This window comes from Ceratotherium simum, chromosome 37 (assembly GCF_057802395.1).
Source record: "Ceratotherium simum simum isolate JZ-2026a chromosome 37, ASM5780239v1, whole genome shotgun sequence".
Lineage (NCBI taxonomy): Eukaryota > Metazoa > Chordata > Mammalia > Perissodactyla > Rhinocerotidae > Ceratotherium > Ceratotherium simum.
Genome location: NC_141936.1, coordinates 1240528 through 1256853, shown reverse-complemented (window position 1 = coordinate 1256853; position 16326 = coordinate 1240528). Strand labels below are relative to the sequence as shown.

Here is a 16326-nt window from a genome sequence, read left to right as displayed (position 1 = left end):
TTCTGTAGGATACTGTCATGGTGGATGCATGAGATTACGCATTTGTGAAAATCCAAGTACAAGACAGTGTGACAGTGAACCTTAATGTAAACTATGGACTTATCAATACCAGTTCATCACTTGTAAGGAATGAACCACACTGACACGTCATGCAAGATGTTAACAACAGGGGAAACTGGGCAGGGAGGAGGGAGAAATGCTCTGTACTATCTGCTAAATTTCTCTGTCCATCTAAAACTTTCCTTAAAAAAATCTATTAATCAAAAAATAATCAATGGAAGGTAGGGAGTGGGTAGAAATATGGAGGAAACAGGAATATCAGAATACTGATAAATGTTGAAGCTGGGTAATAGGGACATGGGGGGCTATCACACTTTTCTGTTTAATTTGTATGTGTTCAAGATTTTCCACAATAAAATGGTTTTAAAACTCCAGATTAATTCTAGATTATAGGGCCAGCCCCGTGGCTTGGTGGTTAAGTGCTTGCGCTACGATGCTGGTGGCCTGGGTTCAGATCCCGGGCGTGCACCCAGGCACCACTTCTCCGTCCATCCTGAGGCCGAGTCCCACATACAGCAACTAGAAGGATGTGCAGCTATGACACGCAACTATCTACTGGGGCTTTGGGGGGAAAAAATAAATAAATAAAATCTTTAAAAAAAAAAAAATTCTAGATTATATGTACAAGGAATTAAGGAATGAGGAGAAGAAAGATATTTTTGAATCAAGTCCTCAAGGGGCACACTGAGGGAAGGTGCAATCACACTGGATAGAGGGTAAACGTCCTGGTTCCACCAGGAAGGTTCGGAGCTCAGTGAGCAAGGCAGGCGACAGCACAGTCAGGGAAGTGACAGAAAAATGTTCACCCTCACTGGTCACAGAGATGCCAACGATGGGCCCTGACAGGACTGCCCTACGATTTACAACGTCGTGACACCCACAAGTAGAGCGGGCTCAGGGACAGAGCACCACGTCCTGTGAGAATGCCAATCAGCACCGGCTTTCTGGAGGGCAAACCTCCCGAAGCCTGGAACCTGTAGGCCACTGGCCTGGCTGCTCTGTTGTACGGAATCTGTCCAAAAACAAAGGGATTAGGTACAGATGATGGACTGAATAAACATGTGAGGAGCCCTCTTGACATAAAATTCCTAAAAAGTGACCCATAGATTCCTTTGTTGATGAACAAATTCATAACAGCCCTGGGAACCATCAAGAGAGCCGACATTTTGAGGAAGACATCAAAGAGAGACAGCAGCTGGTGACTGGGGATCCCAGTGGGGGCCTCCGGGTGGGCCGTGGAGACCAAGCCAGGGCGCCCTCTCTCCCTCCCCCTCCTCCCCCTGCCGCTCACCCAACACCTCCTGCATCGCCCCTCCACTCCCAGCCACTGCCCACCTCATGCTTCAGGAACACAGGAGCAGAGGCACAGGGCGCCCTTTCCACCAGCACATCTGTCCTCATGCTCTCTGCAACTCCCCAGGTGGCAGAGCCCAACCCTGCACCCCCTCAGGGCCCAGCACGCTCCTCCCAGGCCCTCAGGCTCCTCCTCTCCATCCAGTCCTACCTGCAGCACAGACACCTGCTAGCTCATCTCCACCTTACAAACAAAACTCTCCCTTGGACCCATGCTCCCTTTTGGCTACTGTCCACTTTCCCGACTCCCCTTCATGGCTAAACCTCTTAAGTAAAGTGCCTCATCCCTACTGCCCTCCCATGGCCCCCCTTCACCCACTCTAGACCCAGCTTCATTCCCACCCTCTCAAGGAGACTGAGGTCACCCGTGATCCCATGTGGCCGAGTCCAGCCATCTTTCCTCCATTCTGATCAGAGCTGTATCCCACCCAGCTGAGCACCCCTCCTTTCTGCAATACCCTTTTCCCCTCGTGGCTCCTGCGACTCCATGCTCCACCGTTTCAGTCCCCTTTCCTGGACCCTCTTCAGCTGCACCTCTGCAAACACTGCCTGCTCCTAGGCTGCACCCCAGTCCCTTCCACAGCTGCAGTGTCCCCAGGAAACCTCATTCAGTTCCATGTTTTAAACATCTCTGACCTCATCCTGACTCTGCCCACTCACAGACGCAGCTTTAAGAGGTTGGGTGCCTGCTCCCCGGCATCAGTACCTAAGGAGTATCTCAAACTCGAGACCTCTCAAAATTTTACTGCAGTGTGAGTTCCAAAAGAGCATTAAATATTTCCAAAAAGGAGGGAAAATTTGGATACAATAAATAGTAGTGAACAAAATAACCAATAAAATGTTTACTTACATCCAATCATGGTTGTTTGATGGGGAAAATAAGAATATAGAACTAACATCAGACAGTCTCAAGCTGGGGAGTAGAAGGTGAGGAGCTGGGAGTGTACAACACAGGAACTGATCAACTGTAAGCATTTACAGAAAGAAAGGCAGAAATGGTTGCTCCTAAAAGCTGAAAGACACCCAGTAGAAGAATAGAAAAATAACAAGAAAGCCTAAAAAATAAAAAATTAAATAAAACAGCAGGCCCAAATTCCAACTTATCACTAATCACAACTATAAATGGATTAAATTACTCTATAAAAAGATGAAGGCTCAGATTAAGTTAAAATATAGCTATAAAATAAAGGGATATAGGGGGCTGGCCCGGTGGCATAGTGGTTAAGTTCACGTGCTCTGCTTTGGCGGTTTGGGGTTTGCAGGTTCGGATCCCGAGCGCGGACCTACGCACCGCTTATCGCCATGCTGTGGCAGGCATCACACATAAAATTGAGGAAGATGGGCACAGATGTTAGCTCAGGGCTAATCTTCCTCACACACACAAAAATAAATAAATAAATAAAAATAAAGGGATATTAAAAGGTTGAAAAGGAGATAAAGAAATAAAACTTTAAATGGGACAAAAGAGTTTTGTGTGTTGATAACTGTCAGGAACACTTATGCATCTAACAACATGGTCTTAAAACATAAAGCAAAACTGGGCAAACAAGAAGACACAAGCACCTCCAGAATCACAGGGAAACCTACCTTACCTCTCTTAGAAATCCACAGGTCAAGTAATACAGTAAGTTAGGAGACAGATCTGCTGACAAACACAAATGAGCTAGATCTAGCCTCAGCCTGAGAGACAACAACATAAGAAACTAGTGGAGAGGATGCATTCTCCTCAAACCACAATGAAACAGTCACCACAATGGACTGTGTGCTAAGCCACAATGACATCTCAAATGATTCCAAAAAGCAGGTATCTGTAAGTGTCCTCAAAGCAATAAAATTTAAAAATAATTACAAACAAATTGGCTCCCCTCCCCCAACCTATCCACTTGAAAAACTGTCCACACTCTTCTAAATACCTCGCGTTAAAGAGGGGATCCAGGGGCCGGCCCGGTGGCGCAAGCGGTTAAGTGCGCACGCTCCGCTGCGGCGGCCCGGGGTTCGCTGGTTCGGATCCCGGGCGCACACCGACGCACTGCTGGCAAGCCATGCTGTGGCGGTGTCCCATATAAAGTGGAGGAAGATGGGCACGGATGTCAGCCCAGGGCCGTCTTCCTCAGCAAAAAAAGAGGAGGATTGGCGGATGTTAGCACAGGGCTGATCTCCTCACAAAAAAAAAAAAAAAAAAAAAGGGGGATCCAGACTGAAAGGACCAAATCTTTAGGAATGAACAACAAGAGCAGCACGAGGTGAATCCATGGCATGGGGACAAAGGGACAGAAGAAGGGACACAGCCTCCACTGCAGGTATCAGGGAATGTCTACTGTACACGAAGAAGCTGAGCACTTCCCTCCAGGAGCCAGAACACCACCACAATAAAGCCAACGACAGAAGAACGAAGCGAGGATTCACGAGGCAGGAACAACAACGTAGACCTGAGCAATGGAGTCAAGGGCTGGCTGTCTGGAAAGACCTGTAACAGTGAGAAACCTTCACAGTCTGACCAAGAGGAACAGACAAAGGCACCAAACTGTACCATCAGGTACGACAAACTACAGAAACAGCTTTAACGTGATAGGAGAACATAGCAGATAACTCTGACCAGGACATCCGTGGGCCTCAGCTGGAGCTGTCCTTCCCCCAGGATGCATCTGGAAACACGTGGGTTTTGTTTCTTGTTCTGGGTTCTCCTAATGGTTGTTGCCCGGGAGGTCCAGGAGGTCCTGAACAGCCTGTCACATAGAGCCGTTTCCTACCTAAAGTGTTACTTACATCTCAGAAGGCAAACGTTGATTTAGATTAAATGAACAATGTGGTAGGGAAATGTTTTTTACGTACATATATATAAGAGGCAAAGATACTATCCTCAATATGTAAAGAATATCTAGAAACTAATGTTTATAAGGACTAAACAGTAAAATAGGGGGAAAAGCAGAAACGTAGCCAATGAACATATAAAAAAATATATCCAACCTATTTGTATAGGTACAAAGATATGTACATAAAAGCAGAGAAAACAGTCTAAGAGATCACACACCAAATTTTACTAGCAACAAAGAGGTGGGTAAGAAATGGGAATTGTCACTTCTTAGCTTATATATTTCTGTACTGTTTTAATTTTTACAAAAGACAACGTATTCTACTTGAACAGATGTTTAAAACTTTAGGGGTCAGCCTCGTGGCGCAGTGGTTAAGTTCACACGTTCTGCTTTGGTGGTCCGGGGCTCACTGGTTTGGATGCTGGGCATGGACGTACTCACGGCTCATCAAGCCATGATGAGGCAGCGTCCCACATAGAAGAACTAGAAGGACCTACAACCAGGATAAACAACTATGTACTGGGGCTTTGGGGAGAAAAAAAAAGAAGATTGGCAACAGATGTTAGCTTAGGGCCAATCTTCCTCAAAAAAAAAAAAAAAGTTTAAACAAATTACTATTAATGTTCAAAATAATTTAACTTCAAGGATATCTATTAACACATGAATGGAAAGAACCTCCCCATGACTTTTAAGAGTCTCCTATAATTTTTCTAATAGTTTACTATGTCTATTTTATTTTACATTCAGGTCCTAACTCATTTGGAATTTACGTTTGTGTGATATATGCAATAGAAGCTGACTTTCCCCTGTTCAAGTGGAAAACTGTCCAGGCAGTGTTCATTCAGTAGTTCTGGCTTTCCCAGCAGATGTGCAACGCCTCCTTTCCCACTGGCTAAACCCCCACAGCTACAGACACCTCCCGAGCGCCGTGGAGCAAGTGGGGTAAGCTCTCCAACCTGGGCTCCCTGTCTACAAGGTATGGCTACTATGAGACCCTTCTTCTAAGACAGCAGGGGGCACGTGTCACATGGAAGCGCTCAAGGGCCACGTAGCAAGAAACCCCTCACGATGAGCAGGCAGTGTGGGAGCCACAAGCTCAGGTACTGACCTCGGCCGGGGGGCAGCAGGCTGCTCAGGTAGGGGAAGCTCACTCGCTTCAGCTCGTCCAGCTTCTCCTGCAGCTTGCGCACCTGGCTGTCAGAGCGGCTGACCCTCTGCCGCAGGGTCTTCAGCTCGCCGTTCTTCTTCTCTACCTGCTCCCGCAGGCAGCACACCTGGCTCTTGTTCTGCCGGGAGGAGAAGCAGTAGGAGTGCAGCGAGTCGATGAGTCTGCAGGCCCCAGATGCAGACAGGATGACCTCATTGATGGACATGGGGCTGGCGTCGCTGTGCTCGCTCTGCACAGCTTCTGTGGCTGGCTTCGGGGTGACGTCTGTTGGAGGGGCAGAGGGGCTCTGGGAGGGCTTCTGAGGTGTCACTGTGAGTGATGAACTTGGGGGGCTCTGGGCCAAGCCCTTGTCCAGCCCCAAGCTGGTCCCGCTGCAGCTGGGCTCCACGTCTCTCTTCAGCCTCTTTCGGTCAACAGGCTCTCGGGGGACAGATGGCCTCTCTCGAGTGTGCTTGGAGGAGAAACTGTAAGAATGAAGTGAGCCAATAAATTTGCATGCCCCAGATCCTAGGGGGGTAAAGTCATCCACAGAAATGCCACTCTTATCTACCAGGCCCCCGTCAGGGGAGGCGGTGGTCTCATCGCCAGCATCTACAGCAGATGTGTTTGCATCTCCCTGGCTGCCTGACGCTGTGGTGACCACACCGTCTCCTGGAGTTCCTTCCAGAGACTGCTGCACCCGCTCCTGACTGGCGGCTTCCTGGGCAGCCCTGGGTGCGGGTTCACCCTGCAGAGCAGCTCGCTTCAACTTGCGGGACTCTGGCTTGGCCATCAGGTTTTCACTCGAGGACGATGATGAACATGCAGCTCCTTTCCTGTCTGCTTCACTCGAATGTCCCCTCAGGCCCCCTGAGGCCTTTCTAGTGTCCTTTCTCCTGGTGCGGCCATGGCCTCCAGCCCCCCTCTTCTCAGTCAGGTGGAAAATGGAGGGCACAGCCGTGGGCTTGAGCTGGCGGTGTTGATCCTCCAGCCTTTTGGAGAAGCTGTCTTTGGTGAAATGTTCGCTACAGAGGAAAGAATACTTAGTGGGGGTCCAGTTATCCCTCTGAACAGCTTTTAACCACTGGATAAGACGTTTTGAGTCCTTGAGGGGGAACCTGCAGGACAAATGACAAAGTAATTAGAAATAATTAAGCGTCTCCCCCATAACGATCAACTATAAAAGCAAAACGTGTTTTTGCAAACACCCACACCTGTATTGACTTCACCCATTTAAACATTTAGTAAAGATTTAAGGAACATCTTCTACTTGTAATTTATTACTCGAAGAGAAAAATGAAAGACCCACTGTTTACCCTTAAGAAGCTTACAGTCTGTAGGGCAGAGAAAGAAGGAAGGTGAGGACCTCCTCCCAGGCTGTGGTAAGTGCCCTGTAGGGACACAGACGCTTGGGCAGATAGCACAGGATGGCATCAAGACAACAGGAAAGGCTTCAGGAAGCCCTGAAAATAGTTCCTAGAAGCTCACAGGTGACCAACCCTCCTGATGTGCCTGGGATGCAGGACTCTGGGTACCAAAATGGGGAGGGTTGGTCCTCCTATTTCAAAGCCAGGCCAGGTGTCGGCCAGCAGAGCATCCAGGCACTCAGCATGGAGCCCTGCCCCAGCTGTGGCTCACAGAGCTGAGAATGCAAGACCGGCTCTAAGAAGAGGTCAGGGGGCCAGCCTGGTGGCGCAAGCGGTTAAGTGCGCGCGCTCCACAACGGCGGCCCGGGGTTCCCCGGTTCGGATCCCGGGTGCGCACCGATGCACTGCTTGGCAAGCCATGCTACGGCGGCGTCCCATATAAAGTGGAAGATGGGCACGGATGTTAGCCCAGGGCCAGTCTTCCTCAACAAAAAAAAAAAAAAAAAGAGGAGGATTGGCAGATGTTACCACAGGGCTGATCACCTCACAAAAAAAAAGAGAAGAGGTCAGACTCAAAAGCTGTAGTTGTGTGTTCCCACTGTACTTCCACTACCAGGAGGAAAGCTGCTCCCTTTAAAAAGCAACCAGCCTCTGGAAGATACTGAATAAGACACTTAATAAGCATTTATTCTCATTAAGGCAAGATCTCTATTTAGAAAACTCTGACCGGGGCCGGCCTGGTGGTACAGCGGTTAAGTGCGTGCGCTCCGCTTTGGAGGCCCAGGGTTTGCAGGCCAAGATCCCCAGCGTGCACCGATGCACCGCTTGTCAGGCCATGGTGTGGCGGCGGCCCATATAAAGTGGAGGAAGGTGGACACGGATGTTAGCCCAGGGCCAGTCTTCCTCAGCAAAAAGAGGAGGATTGGCGACAGATGTTACTCAGGGCTAATCTTCCTTACAAAAAAAAAAAAGAAAACTCTGACCAAACTGTGCATATGGTGGCGGGGGGGGGGGGGGGTGTCACTCTAGAGGGCTCTCTGCTTCACCTAAAGTCGTGTAACCCAACTGAGGCCACTGTGGACCAGCACCAGGGCAGATATTAACTCCTCAGAAGTTCTAAGCAACATGACTTTCTAAACTTTCAATGCTTTGTGAACACCTTACCCAAAGACCCCACGCCCCCATTCCAATGTCCTCTGCTCCCACATCAGACCGTTATGACTGCCAAGAGCAGCCCTCTCTGCAGTGCTTTGTCTCATTTTCGAAAACAGTAACAAAACTTTTGGGACACAGGCTCTGAAAGAAACTGTCAAGAAAGCATGGTGCTTGATCTCTGGAATAATCTAATATTACCAGTCCTTTTGCTAGATTGTAACAACTTAGGACTTAGAACAAACCATTGTAACTTCCAACAAGACTATAAATAACAAGTGTCAGTCAGGTTTTTAAAACTTAAATAACACTCTGCAACATAAAACGGAAGTATCTGCAAAGAGGTTTTTAAAGTAGTTTCTTCAGTTTCACTGTTCTGGGACCTCCAGTGTGGAAGTCCGCAGAAAAGGACTCACTGAAACAGCTGAATTCCAGGAGCCCTCACGAAAGGAGTCAGGCCAGGCCAGGAAGAGGGCAGGAAGTGTGAAGGAAGCCCCTTCCACCACCGCGCAGGGTCAGCCTCTCCCGACGAGTGGGCCGTGCCCTGCTCCCCGGAGGATGCTGTCAGATGCGTCTCCAGCGTGCACCTCCACGCGCAGAGCCACCTCTCCCTGGGACTTCGAGGACCCTTCTATTAACAGCATCCGGGAGCGCGTGTTAATGATACAAGTTGTATTTGCTGGGCCACATTCCTGATCGCAGAGATCAAGGCAGGCTTCCCCGATCAAAAGAGGAGAAAAGTCACAGCAAATGCAAGAGAACAACTGACCTAAGGAAGAGCTTTTCCAAAACACAGTTTCTGGAAATTGGCGGCGCCAACCCGAATCAATGGGGAGCAGGGTGGCCGCAGAGTTGGGGGTGAGAGGGTGGTGGAGGCCGTAAGGTAGCCTCCAAGTGGGGGGACGGGTGGCCTTAGGGTGGGCGCGGGTGGCCGGAGGGTGGGCGTGGGGTGGGCGCCGGTGGCCGCGGGGTGGGCGCCGGGTGGCTGTAGGATGGCCGCGGGGTGGTCGGGTTGGCCCGAAGCGCCCGGCCCAGAGACGGCGGCGCGGGCCAAGGTCACACAGCGCCTGGCGCTGACTCACTCGCGGGACTGGCACCGAGGCCCGGCGCACAAAGTGTCCCCCCGCCGCAGGCCGGGCCGCGCGGCCTCAGTTTCCCCGCGGGGCCGGGCCGGGCCGGGCCGGGCGGGGGCGTGGCCGGCGGTTCGCGCGGGCGGCGGGCCGGGCGGGGCCGGTTACCTGTGGAAGGAGACGGCGCGCTTCTCCCCCTTGCCCTGCCGGTTTGAGCAGTTCGCGGCCGCGCAGCAGATCACCATCTCGGGCCTCGGGCCGCCGTGCCGCCGCCAGGCTCTGGCCGTCGCCTCGCCGCGCCGAGCCCCGAGCGGGACCGCCCCGAGGGGAGGGCGCGCGGCAACACGGCTGCGGGACGTGGGAGCCGGCCCCGCGGCCCCGCGGCCCCGCCGTACGGCAAGATGGCGGCGCGCGCTTCACGCCCGGCTGGCCCCCAGTCCCTGGCCCCTGGCCCTCGGTGATCCCGAGGTCCCCGGCACCCGGCGGGGCGCAGCCCGGTGCTCGCGGCGTCGCCGGTGGGAGGGGGCGCCCCGGGCGGGCGGCTCCGTGCGACGACATGGCGTGCAGGGCCCGTCCGTACGGCAAGATGGCCGCGCCGAGGGTCTGGGCGCACGGCGGGCTAATGCGCCCGCCCCGGGGTCCCGCTGCCCGCCCGCGCCTGCTTCCGCTACCCCGAGGGTCGCTGCTGCGGTCCTCAGAGCGAGCGACTTCGGCCGCCTGAGAGCCGACCGCGCGAGTTCGGCCCTCCGCGCTGGGCCCCGCCGTACGCCAAGATGGCGGCCGACGCACTTCCGCCGCGCACTTCTGGCCCCACCCGCGCCCGCTCGGCCCGGATTGGCCCCGGCGGCGGCCCGTCGCGTCGCGTCGCGCTGCGGAAACGTCGGAGCGAAGCCGCGCTCAGTCGGCGGCCGGAGAGGGAAGATGGACGCAGGTGAGGGCTTGCCTGGCCGCGGGGCCACCCCAGGGGCGGTGGTCGCCTGGCCCCTCGGCCTCCGGGCCTCGCCTGGTCCCTCGCCCGGGGACTCGCCTGGCGTGACCTGGGCGCCGGGCGGGCGCGGGGCCGCCGGGGAAGCGGGGCCCTCGGGTGGAGCGAGCGGGGGCGGCGGCCGTGGCGAGGCCGGCGCGGGTCTGACAGTCCCGTGTTTGCGGGGCTCGGCCTTTTGCCGTGCGCCCGCAGCGCCCGGGCGACCGGCCCGACAAGTCCAAGGCCGCCGGACCAGAAGGGGCAGCGCGGCGTCCGGGCCGGGAGGAGGGGCCGGGCGGGGCTGGGAGCTGGGGGCTCGGGGCTCTGGCGGAGCTGGTTCTTGAGGCGGCTTTGCCTCCCCTCTCCAGGAGTTAAGAAATGGAAACTCTTTTAACTGCTAGGAAGCTATATTGTAGACTGGATCGGAGAAACATGAACCGACTCTCACGGCACGCGCGTCTATTTTTTTTGTTATTTCAATGAGCAATAGGTCGTTCAAGTTTCTTTTCCTGTGATTGAGGAAGGAAAATTCATCTCGTCATGTCTTAACTTCTTGGGGTCCTAATACAAAGTGTGTGTGTGGGGGGGGGTGTTGGTGTTTTGGCCAGTCCTATCGTGCTGCTCCTCCAGAGGGGACAATTCCTTAATTTGCTGGCAAGATATTTTGGATCTTTGTCAGTAGCTTTGAAAGCATTTGTACCCGGGCTCACTTTATCATTCCACAGCAATTTTAGTTCTCTCATTCCTTGTGATTTGCCTTCAAGTATCCCCTCCTTCTGTCAAGGAAGACTTTTATCTCGTTTAATTCCTCCTGTCATCCTGGATGGCGTTGTTTTTGCTTCGCTTTTCCTGCCAGCTGCAACAAAAGGTTACTGAAATCTCAGTTTGGAAACTGTAAGGTAGACATGTCCGGCCAATATTTCAATGGTTTGTGGCATCTCATTACTTAAATGTGTTAGGTAGCTGGAGGAAATGGTAACCCTGACTCTCAAAGGAGCATGTTAATCAGGTGTATTTTTTGTGAAGTTTGGTTGAAAAAGAAAAAGTATCAGACGCTGTTGTACTGTTTGCTGGGAGCACGGGGTGGGGGAAGGAATAGAATTATTTACTTGTCCACTTTCTTTCAAGTTATTATTGTTTGCATACCTATGACCATTCATAGGAGAGACTGGGTTAAGGTGGAAAACACGATTTAATTTTGGTCATATTACCTTAGATGTGAAAATCATCATGTTGAAGTTAGGAGTAGCCACGTGATGATTCCCTAATGCAACACTGAAGGATGCTTCAAAGTAGAAAGGGTGTAAGGCCTCTGTTGATGCTGATAAGAATATATGAGATATTTGTAGGGTGTGGTGGGGAGTTTTCTTTCTAACATGATGCTGTACGTCCTTTTAGGGATGAATAATGGAGCGGCCTCCCCTGATCCCTGGAGTTCTTACAGATTTGGCCTTCCTTGCCCAGGGGTTAGGCAGTTCCTGGTTGTTTTTACAGTCATCCGTCCGTTAAACTATAGTTCTTATTGAGTGCAAGGTTTGTGTCCAGCATCGTTCTACACCCTGGGGCTAGAGAAGTGAACAAAACAGACAAAAACCATGTCCTGGCTGACATTCTAGATGTGACACCAATGGTGTGTCTCATGTGGAGAGTGATGTGGGCCAAGTGGGAGGGGGATGGAGTTGTAGCCAGGAGGACCAGGAAAGGTCTCACCGCAGAGGTAAATTTTGAACAAGACCCAAAAGCAGTGCAGGAGGAAGGGCAAGTGGCCTGCTCTGGGAGCAGCAAGTAGGGCGGTGTGGCCAGGGTACAGTGGGTGGGGTGAGGGAAACAGGAGCTGAAGGCAGAGAGGTGACTTGGGCCCAGTAGTGGGGCCCTGTTGGTCATAGTGAGGACTTGGATGTTTATTTAGTCTGAATGAGATGATGATCCTTTGAAGGTTTTGAGAGGAGGAGTAACATGACCGGGCATATGTTTAGCAGATTTGCTCTGGCTGCTCTGTTGAGAGTATACTGCAGACAGGCAAGGGCAGAAGCAAGGAGACCAGTTAGGAAGCTTTTGCAATAAGCCAGACAGGAGGCCTTGGAGGCTCAGGTCAGGGTGGGGAGAGGAGGTTGAATTCTGTATGTATTTGGACATAGAGACAGTAGGACTGTGTACAGATGGGAAGTGGTGAGGGGTGGGGCTGGGGAGGGAGGAGTTGAAGATGGTGCTGAGTTTATGGCCTGAGCTAAGAAACTCAGATGAGGAAGACTTTGGGAGGTCTTCCTTGGTGGGGAGCTGTTGGGTGTTTGGTTTTGTCCGAGTTGACTGTGAGGTGCCTGTTAGACACCCATGTTGTGATGTCCAGGGAGCTTTTGGATCTCAGGGCCTGAAGCTGAGGGAGTAGGCCTGGACTAGAGGTCGGAGTGTGCGGGAGGCCACTTTGAATGAGGGTCTGAGTGTGGGAGGAAAGAGAAGGGCCAGGGAGGAGGGGCCTGGGGCTGTGGGCGTGTGGAGGTCTGGAAGGTGGCGGGTAGACCACGGGTTGGTTGTCTCCTCCACGGAGCCCTCAGAACTGTCAAAACATGCTCCCAGTTCAAGGAACTGGCATGTGCTAGCACTTAAATAGCCACACTGTCCGTTCTTTGAGGACAGAGCTGCATCTTATGCTTGCATCTTCAGTGCTTCAGGTTATGTCTGGCGTGTGGTTGGTAATCTAAGAAGCAGAAATTGAATTAATAATAGCTCACATATTCATGTACTATAAGAACTGCAGTTTGTGGAGTTTGTGCATAATGCAAATCCAGTCTGTGAGTATAAGGTGTAAATGGATGAGAGGGCTCTTCACTACACGGCAGTGGGATTTAATGTGGACATTCTAGCCAGTGTGTTCACTAAAGTGTTTCCTAGTTTTCTGATGTAGCTGAAGTTCTGGGTTCTTTTCTCTTTCTTTTTTTCCATTCAGAACTGAATCACCAGCATTTTCATGAAAACTATTTGGGATTTAAAAAAATAGCTACTTGCAATCTTAAATACAAGCATTTTCTAAGGGAAGCAGAGAGCCTTTCTTTTGATTTTATGTATAAAGTATAATCTCTCAGAAAATGGAAGTGTTTTGGGAGAATATCTCTGAAACGTGATGCGTTACAGTAAGCTCTAAAAGAATCTAGTGGTGCATATTTTTTGTGGTTCTCCCAGGTTGAATTACAACGTGATTGGTACTAAGTGGAGAGAAATTGGTGTCATTCATTGAGCAGAATTCCCTACTTTTCTGTCTATTAGATCAATAATATTAAATCAAAACATTTTTTTCTAAAGGAATTACAGACTATTTCCGCTTCCCCTTGCGGGTATGCTCAGGGACATCCTAGGGAAGAAGATGTGGGAAATCAAGCGACTGGGACCCAGGTGACCAAATGGGGAAAGTAATTCTAAAAGGGTCTCTTTCTTCAGGTGGACAGTGCCTGTCCATCTTGCTTCTCCTGCGTGTCATCTTATTTCAAATTAAGATTATTACCTAGGAGTCTGGAGACTGGCATTCTTTTCGGAGTTATGACTCCTGACTCAGGAGGTATGTGAACTGCTTCATAAATGATGTGATATCATGTGTAAAGATCATGAAATTATAACGAGGGCTGTGGAATAAGATGAGGGAGCCCTCTCTGGGAGAAATCCGGAGGCTCTGGCCTCAAGCCCCAGTGGAGCTGGTCAGTCTGAGAGCAGAGAGTTGATGAAGGAACCTTAGAGAGTGGACTTCTTGGGTTGGTCAATCTGTGCAAATGTTAGGGAGTGTGAACTTTCAGTTTTAAAATAGAAAAGTATTAGTTTTTCTATTGAAATGTTCTTTGAACTGGCATTCTGTAATGTTTTCTGTTCTGCAGAAGTATTAACACATATTTTGGCTAAATTAATATTGATAATAAAACAAAAGTGTTTTGTTTGGAGGGTGTTTAGTTTCATCTTGTAGGTAATGAGGTCTGAAATTATATGAAAAAGAGGAAGAGAGGGTGCTCAGAACCAGTGTTGGGTGCTACACACGATGCTGGAGCCTCGCACCCATCCCGTGTTCTTACTCTGAGAGGCAGAGCCGGTGGCTTTGCCTCCTTTCGTGGTGAGGAGACTGAGGCTTAGAAAAGTTAAGTCATGTTTATACAGCTAGCAAGTGGGCTCTCTGTCTCCAAAAACAAATGTTAGTAGAAATTAGAAAGCTGAACGTTAGAAGTGAGTGTTATTTAGAAAAATGTCTCCTTCCTCCCTTAGAAAGTAGGATCTGGAAGGTCAGGGAGCTTGGCGGTCTGGTCCAGGCACCTCAGCCTGCACTGAGTGAGCAGTGCCTCCGTCCAAGGGAGCTGTGAGGGGTCCTCGGCCTGTCGCATTTCAGGCTTTGGGAAGGACAGGTGGGTCCTGTCCTCCAGTGCAGTGTGACAGTGCAGAGCCACCAATGGCCAGTCAAGACTGTGTGATGGCTGCACAGGGATAAGTCCTGCACTTGCTCTTCTGGTTGGGATTGCTGCTGGTCCTTGGGACTCTTCATGCTCTCTTTCCGGGGTAAAGGCCTAAGGACATTGAACAGCTTGTGAAGTGGCGTGGATGGCTGGCTCCTGCTCTCTAAATGCAGGCCTATCTCTTGTGAGGAAAGACCTGGGACTCAGTTTTAGTGAAGTAACTCACGTGTTGGGTCAGTTTCCTCTTTACGTCGTATGAGGTGCTGCATGTCAGTTTGGTTACAGAACATGGAGAGTGTATCTCCTACATTGTCATCGTTGTGTTACCCACTGCACGGATTACCTGAGGGCCGACCCAGAGATGTGCTTATTCTTGCCACCCAGTACAGGTTTATTAAGCTGTTTATTTCTCACACGAGCCTTGAGGAAAACACAACTGGTCCCATTTTGCCAGGGAGAAAACTGAGGCACAGAAAGGTTCCCAATGTGTGAGGGTTACGTGACAGGTTAGGGCGTCTCAGCCTTCTCGCTCCACGCTGCAGGGCACATGTTCAACAGGTGTGACAGATGGACAGTCCCTGCATGTGGTGTCCTCCAGGCACAGAGAGGTGAGGATGGTCCCTGTCACAAGGAAGTTACAGTGCAGTGGGGGAAGTGAGGTGGATGTGGTGTATCTGCAGCTACTTCCAGAGGCAGAGGTGACAGGCATCCAGCAGGGGGCAGGATTCCTGGGGGAGTGGGGATGCTGGCACCTTCAGCTGGAGGAGCAGCAGGCTTGGGTGTTTCTGTGGATGGAGGGGCGGTGAAGCGGTGGGTACAGGACAACAGAGCGGATGTGGGGACCCTCCTTGGGAACCCCAGACATAAGGTGTGCTGCCTCTTGGAGGCTCCTGCTAAGCTGACGAGAGCTGGGGGTGCTTCCCAATTTTTTCTTTTAAGTTTTTTTATCTCCTTGCTGGCTTTTGGCTCATGCAATAAAGAATCTGAGGCCATGCGGGCCATAATTTTATTAGTTGCAGTAGACAATTTGGTGATGTATTTTAACTTCATGGAACAGCTCTCTCTGCCTTCCCTCTGAAGTTGGCTTCGTTGCCTATAAAGTTTGCTAGTAAACTGAAGATGTACACCTGCTTTGCATTTTGCTGCTTCAGTGATGAAAACCTCTCAATTTCAAAGCTGCCCCAGCCTTTGTCACCCTACTTTGAGAATGAGCTTCTTTTCCTTTTCTCCCTTATCTACTTGTCTCCTTCATTATCATGATTTTCTCAGTATGGGAGCTGGATGTGTTAGGAGTGTCTCAGGGTCCAGACTGATACTGCAGACTCACTGATACAGTGTTGCTCTCCCTTGACATGCGCCACATCCTTCTGACACAGTCCACAGATTACATCCTCGCCCACAGCGAGGAGCTCTCCAGTACATGTTTTGGAAAATACATGCATCTTTAGTTCAAAGCTGCTGCCTTGGAAGGTCTCAAACATCAGTAGAATGTTCCAGCTCCAGGAGGGTGAGAATGACAGTCCTGCAGTATTGTCAGTTGAAGTTAGACAGGTGTTGTCTGCATCCTTTTTCCTTGAGAGTAAACTTGGTGGATGTGAGTCTACATATTGGTTAAACCTAGAGATCAAAGAAGGCAGTGATTTCTGAAGGTACAGAGGTGGCTTTAGAGAGGCAGCAGAGACACCGTGACGTTTCAGCTACTTGAAAAGATAGAACTTTCATTAATTCCAACTCAATTTTTATAGTCATGTGCAGAAACAGGTAATCTTATATAAAACAAAAAGGGAAAAATAAGCCTGGACTTTGAGCTGTTTATTCTTGATCACAAAGCAGCTTGGTTGACATTGTGTGTGGGAGAACCCACAGAGCAGAGCAGAGCTCCTGGATGAAGCTAGGGACTAAGGCCGCCTAGGGCCTGCCATCACGCCCAGGTACTCTGGGCAGCAGATCTGGCTCTGGAAGCACAGGACGCTCTG

General features: G+C 50.7%; 2 protein-coding genes across 4 annotated transcripts in view; one reads left to right on the top strand and one right to left on the bottom strand.

Annotated features, from left to right (window-relative positions):
* The window catches only part of THAP4 (THAP domain containing 4), a 44732-nt gene extending 35061 nt beyond the window's left edge, over window positions 1–9671 (bottom strand). The window contains exons 1-2 of the mRNA XM_087424548.1: window positions 9131–9671; window positions 5335–6491 (exon numbers count right to left, since the gene is read on the bottom strand). Of these exons, the coding sequence (XP_087280674.1) occupies window positions 5335–6491; window positions 9131–9207 (1234 nt within the window). The 5' untranslated portion in view covers window positions 9208–9671. The remainder of the gene's footprint in view (window positions 1–5334; window positions 6492–9130) is intronic.
* The window catches only part of ATG4B (autophagy related 4B cysteine peptidase), a 31814-nt gene continuing 24804 nt past the window's right edge, over window positions 9317–16326 (top strand). Inside the window, exon 1 of one of the 3 annotated variants that reach the window (XM_087424549.1) lies at window positions 9317–9893. In XM_087424549.1, the coding sequence (XP_087280675.1) occupies window positions 9884–9893 (10 nt within the window). In that variant the 5' untranslated portion in view covers window positions 9317–9883. The remainder of the gene's footprint in view (window positions 9894–16326) is intronic. The other 2 variants (XR_015550057.1, XM_004427758.3) reach the window with 2 other exon arrangements.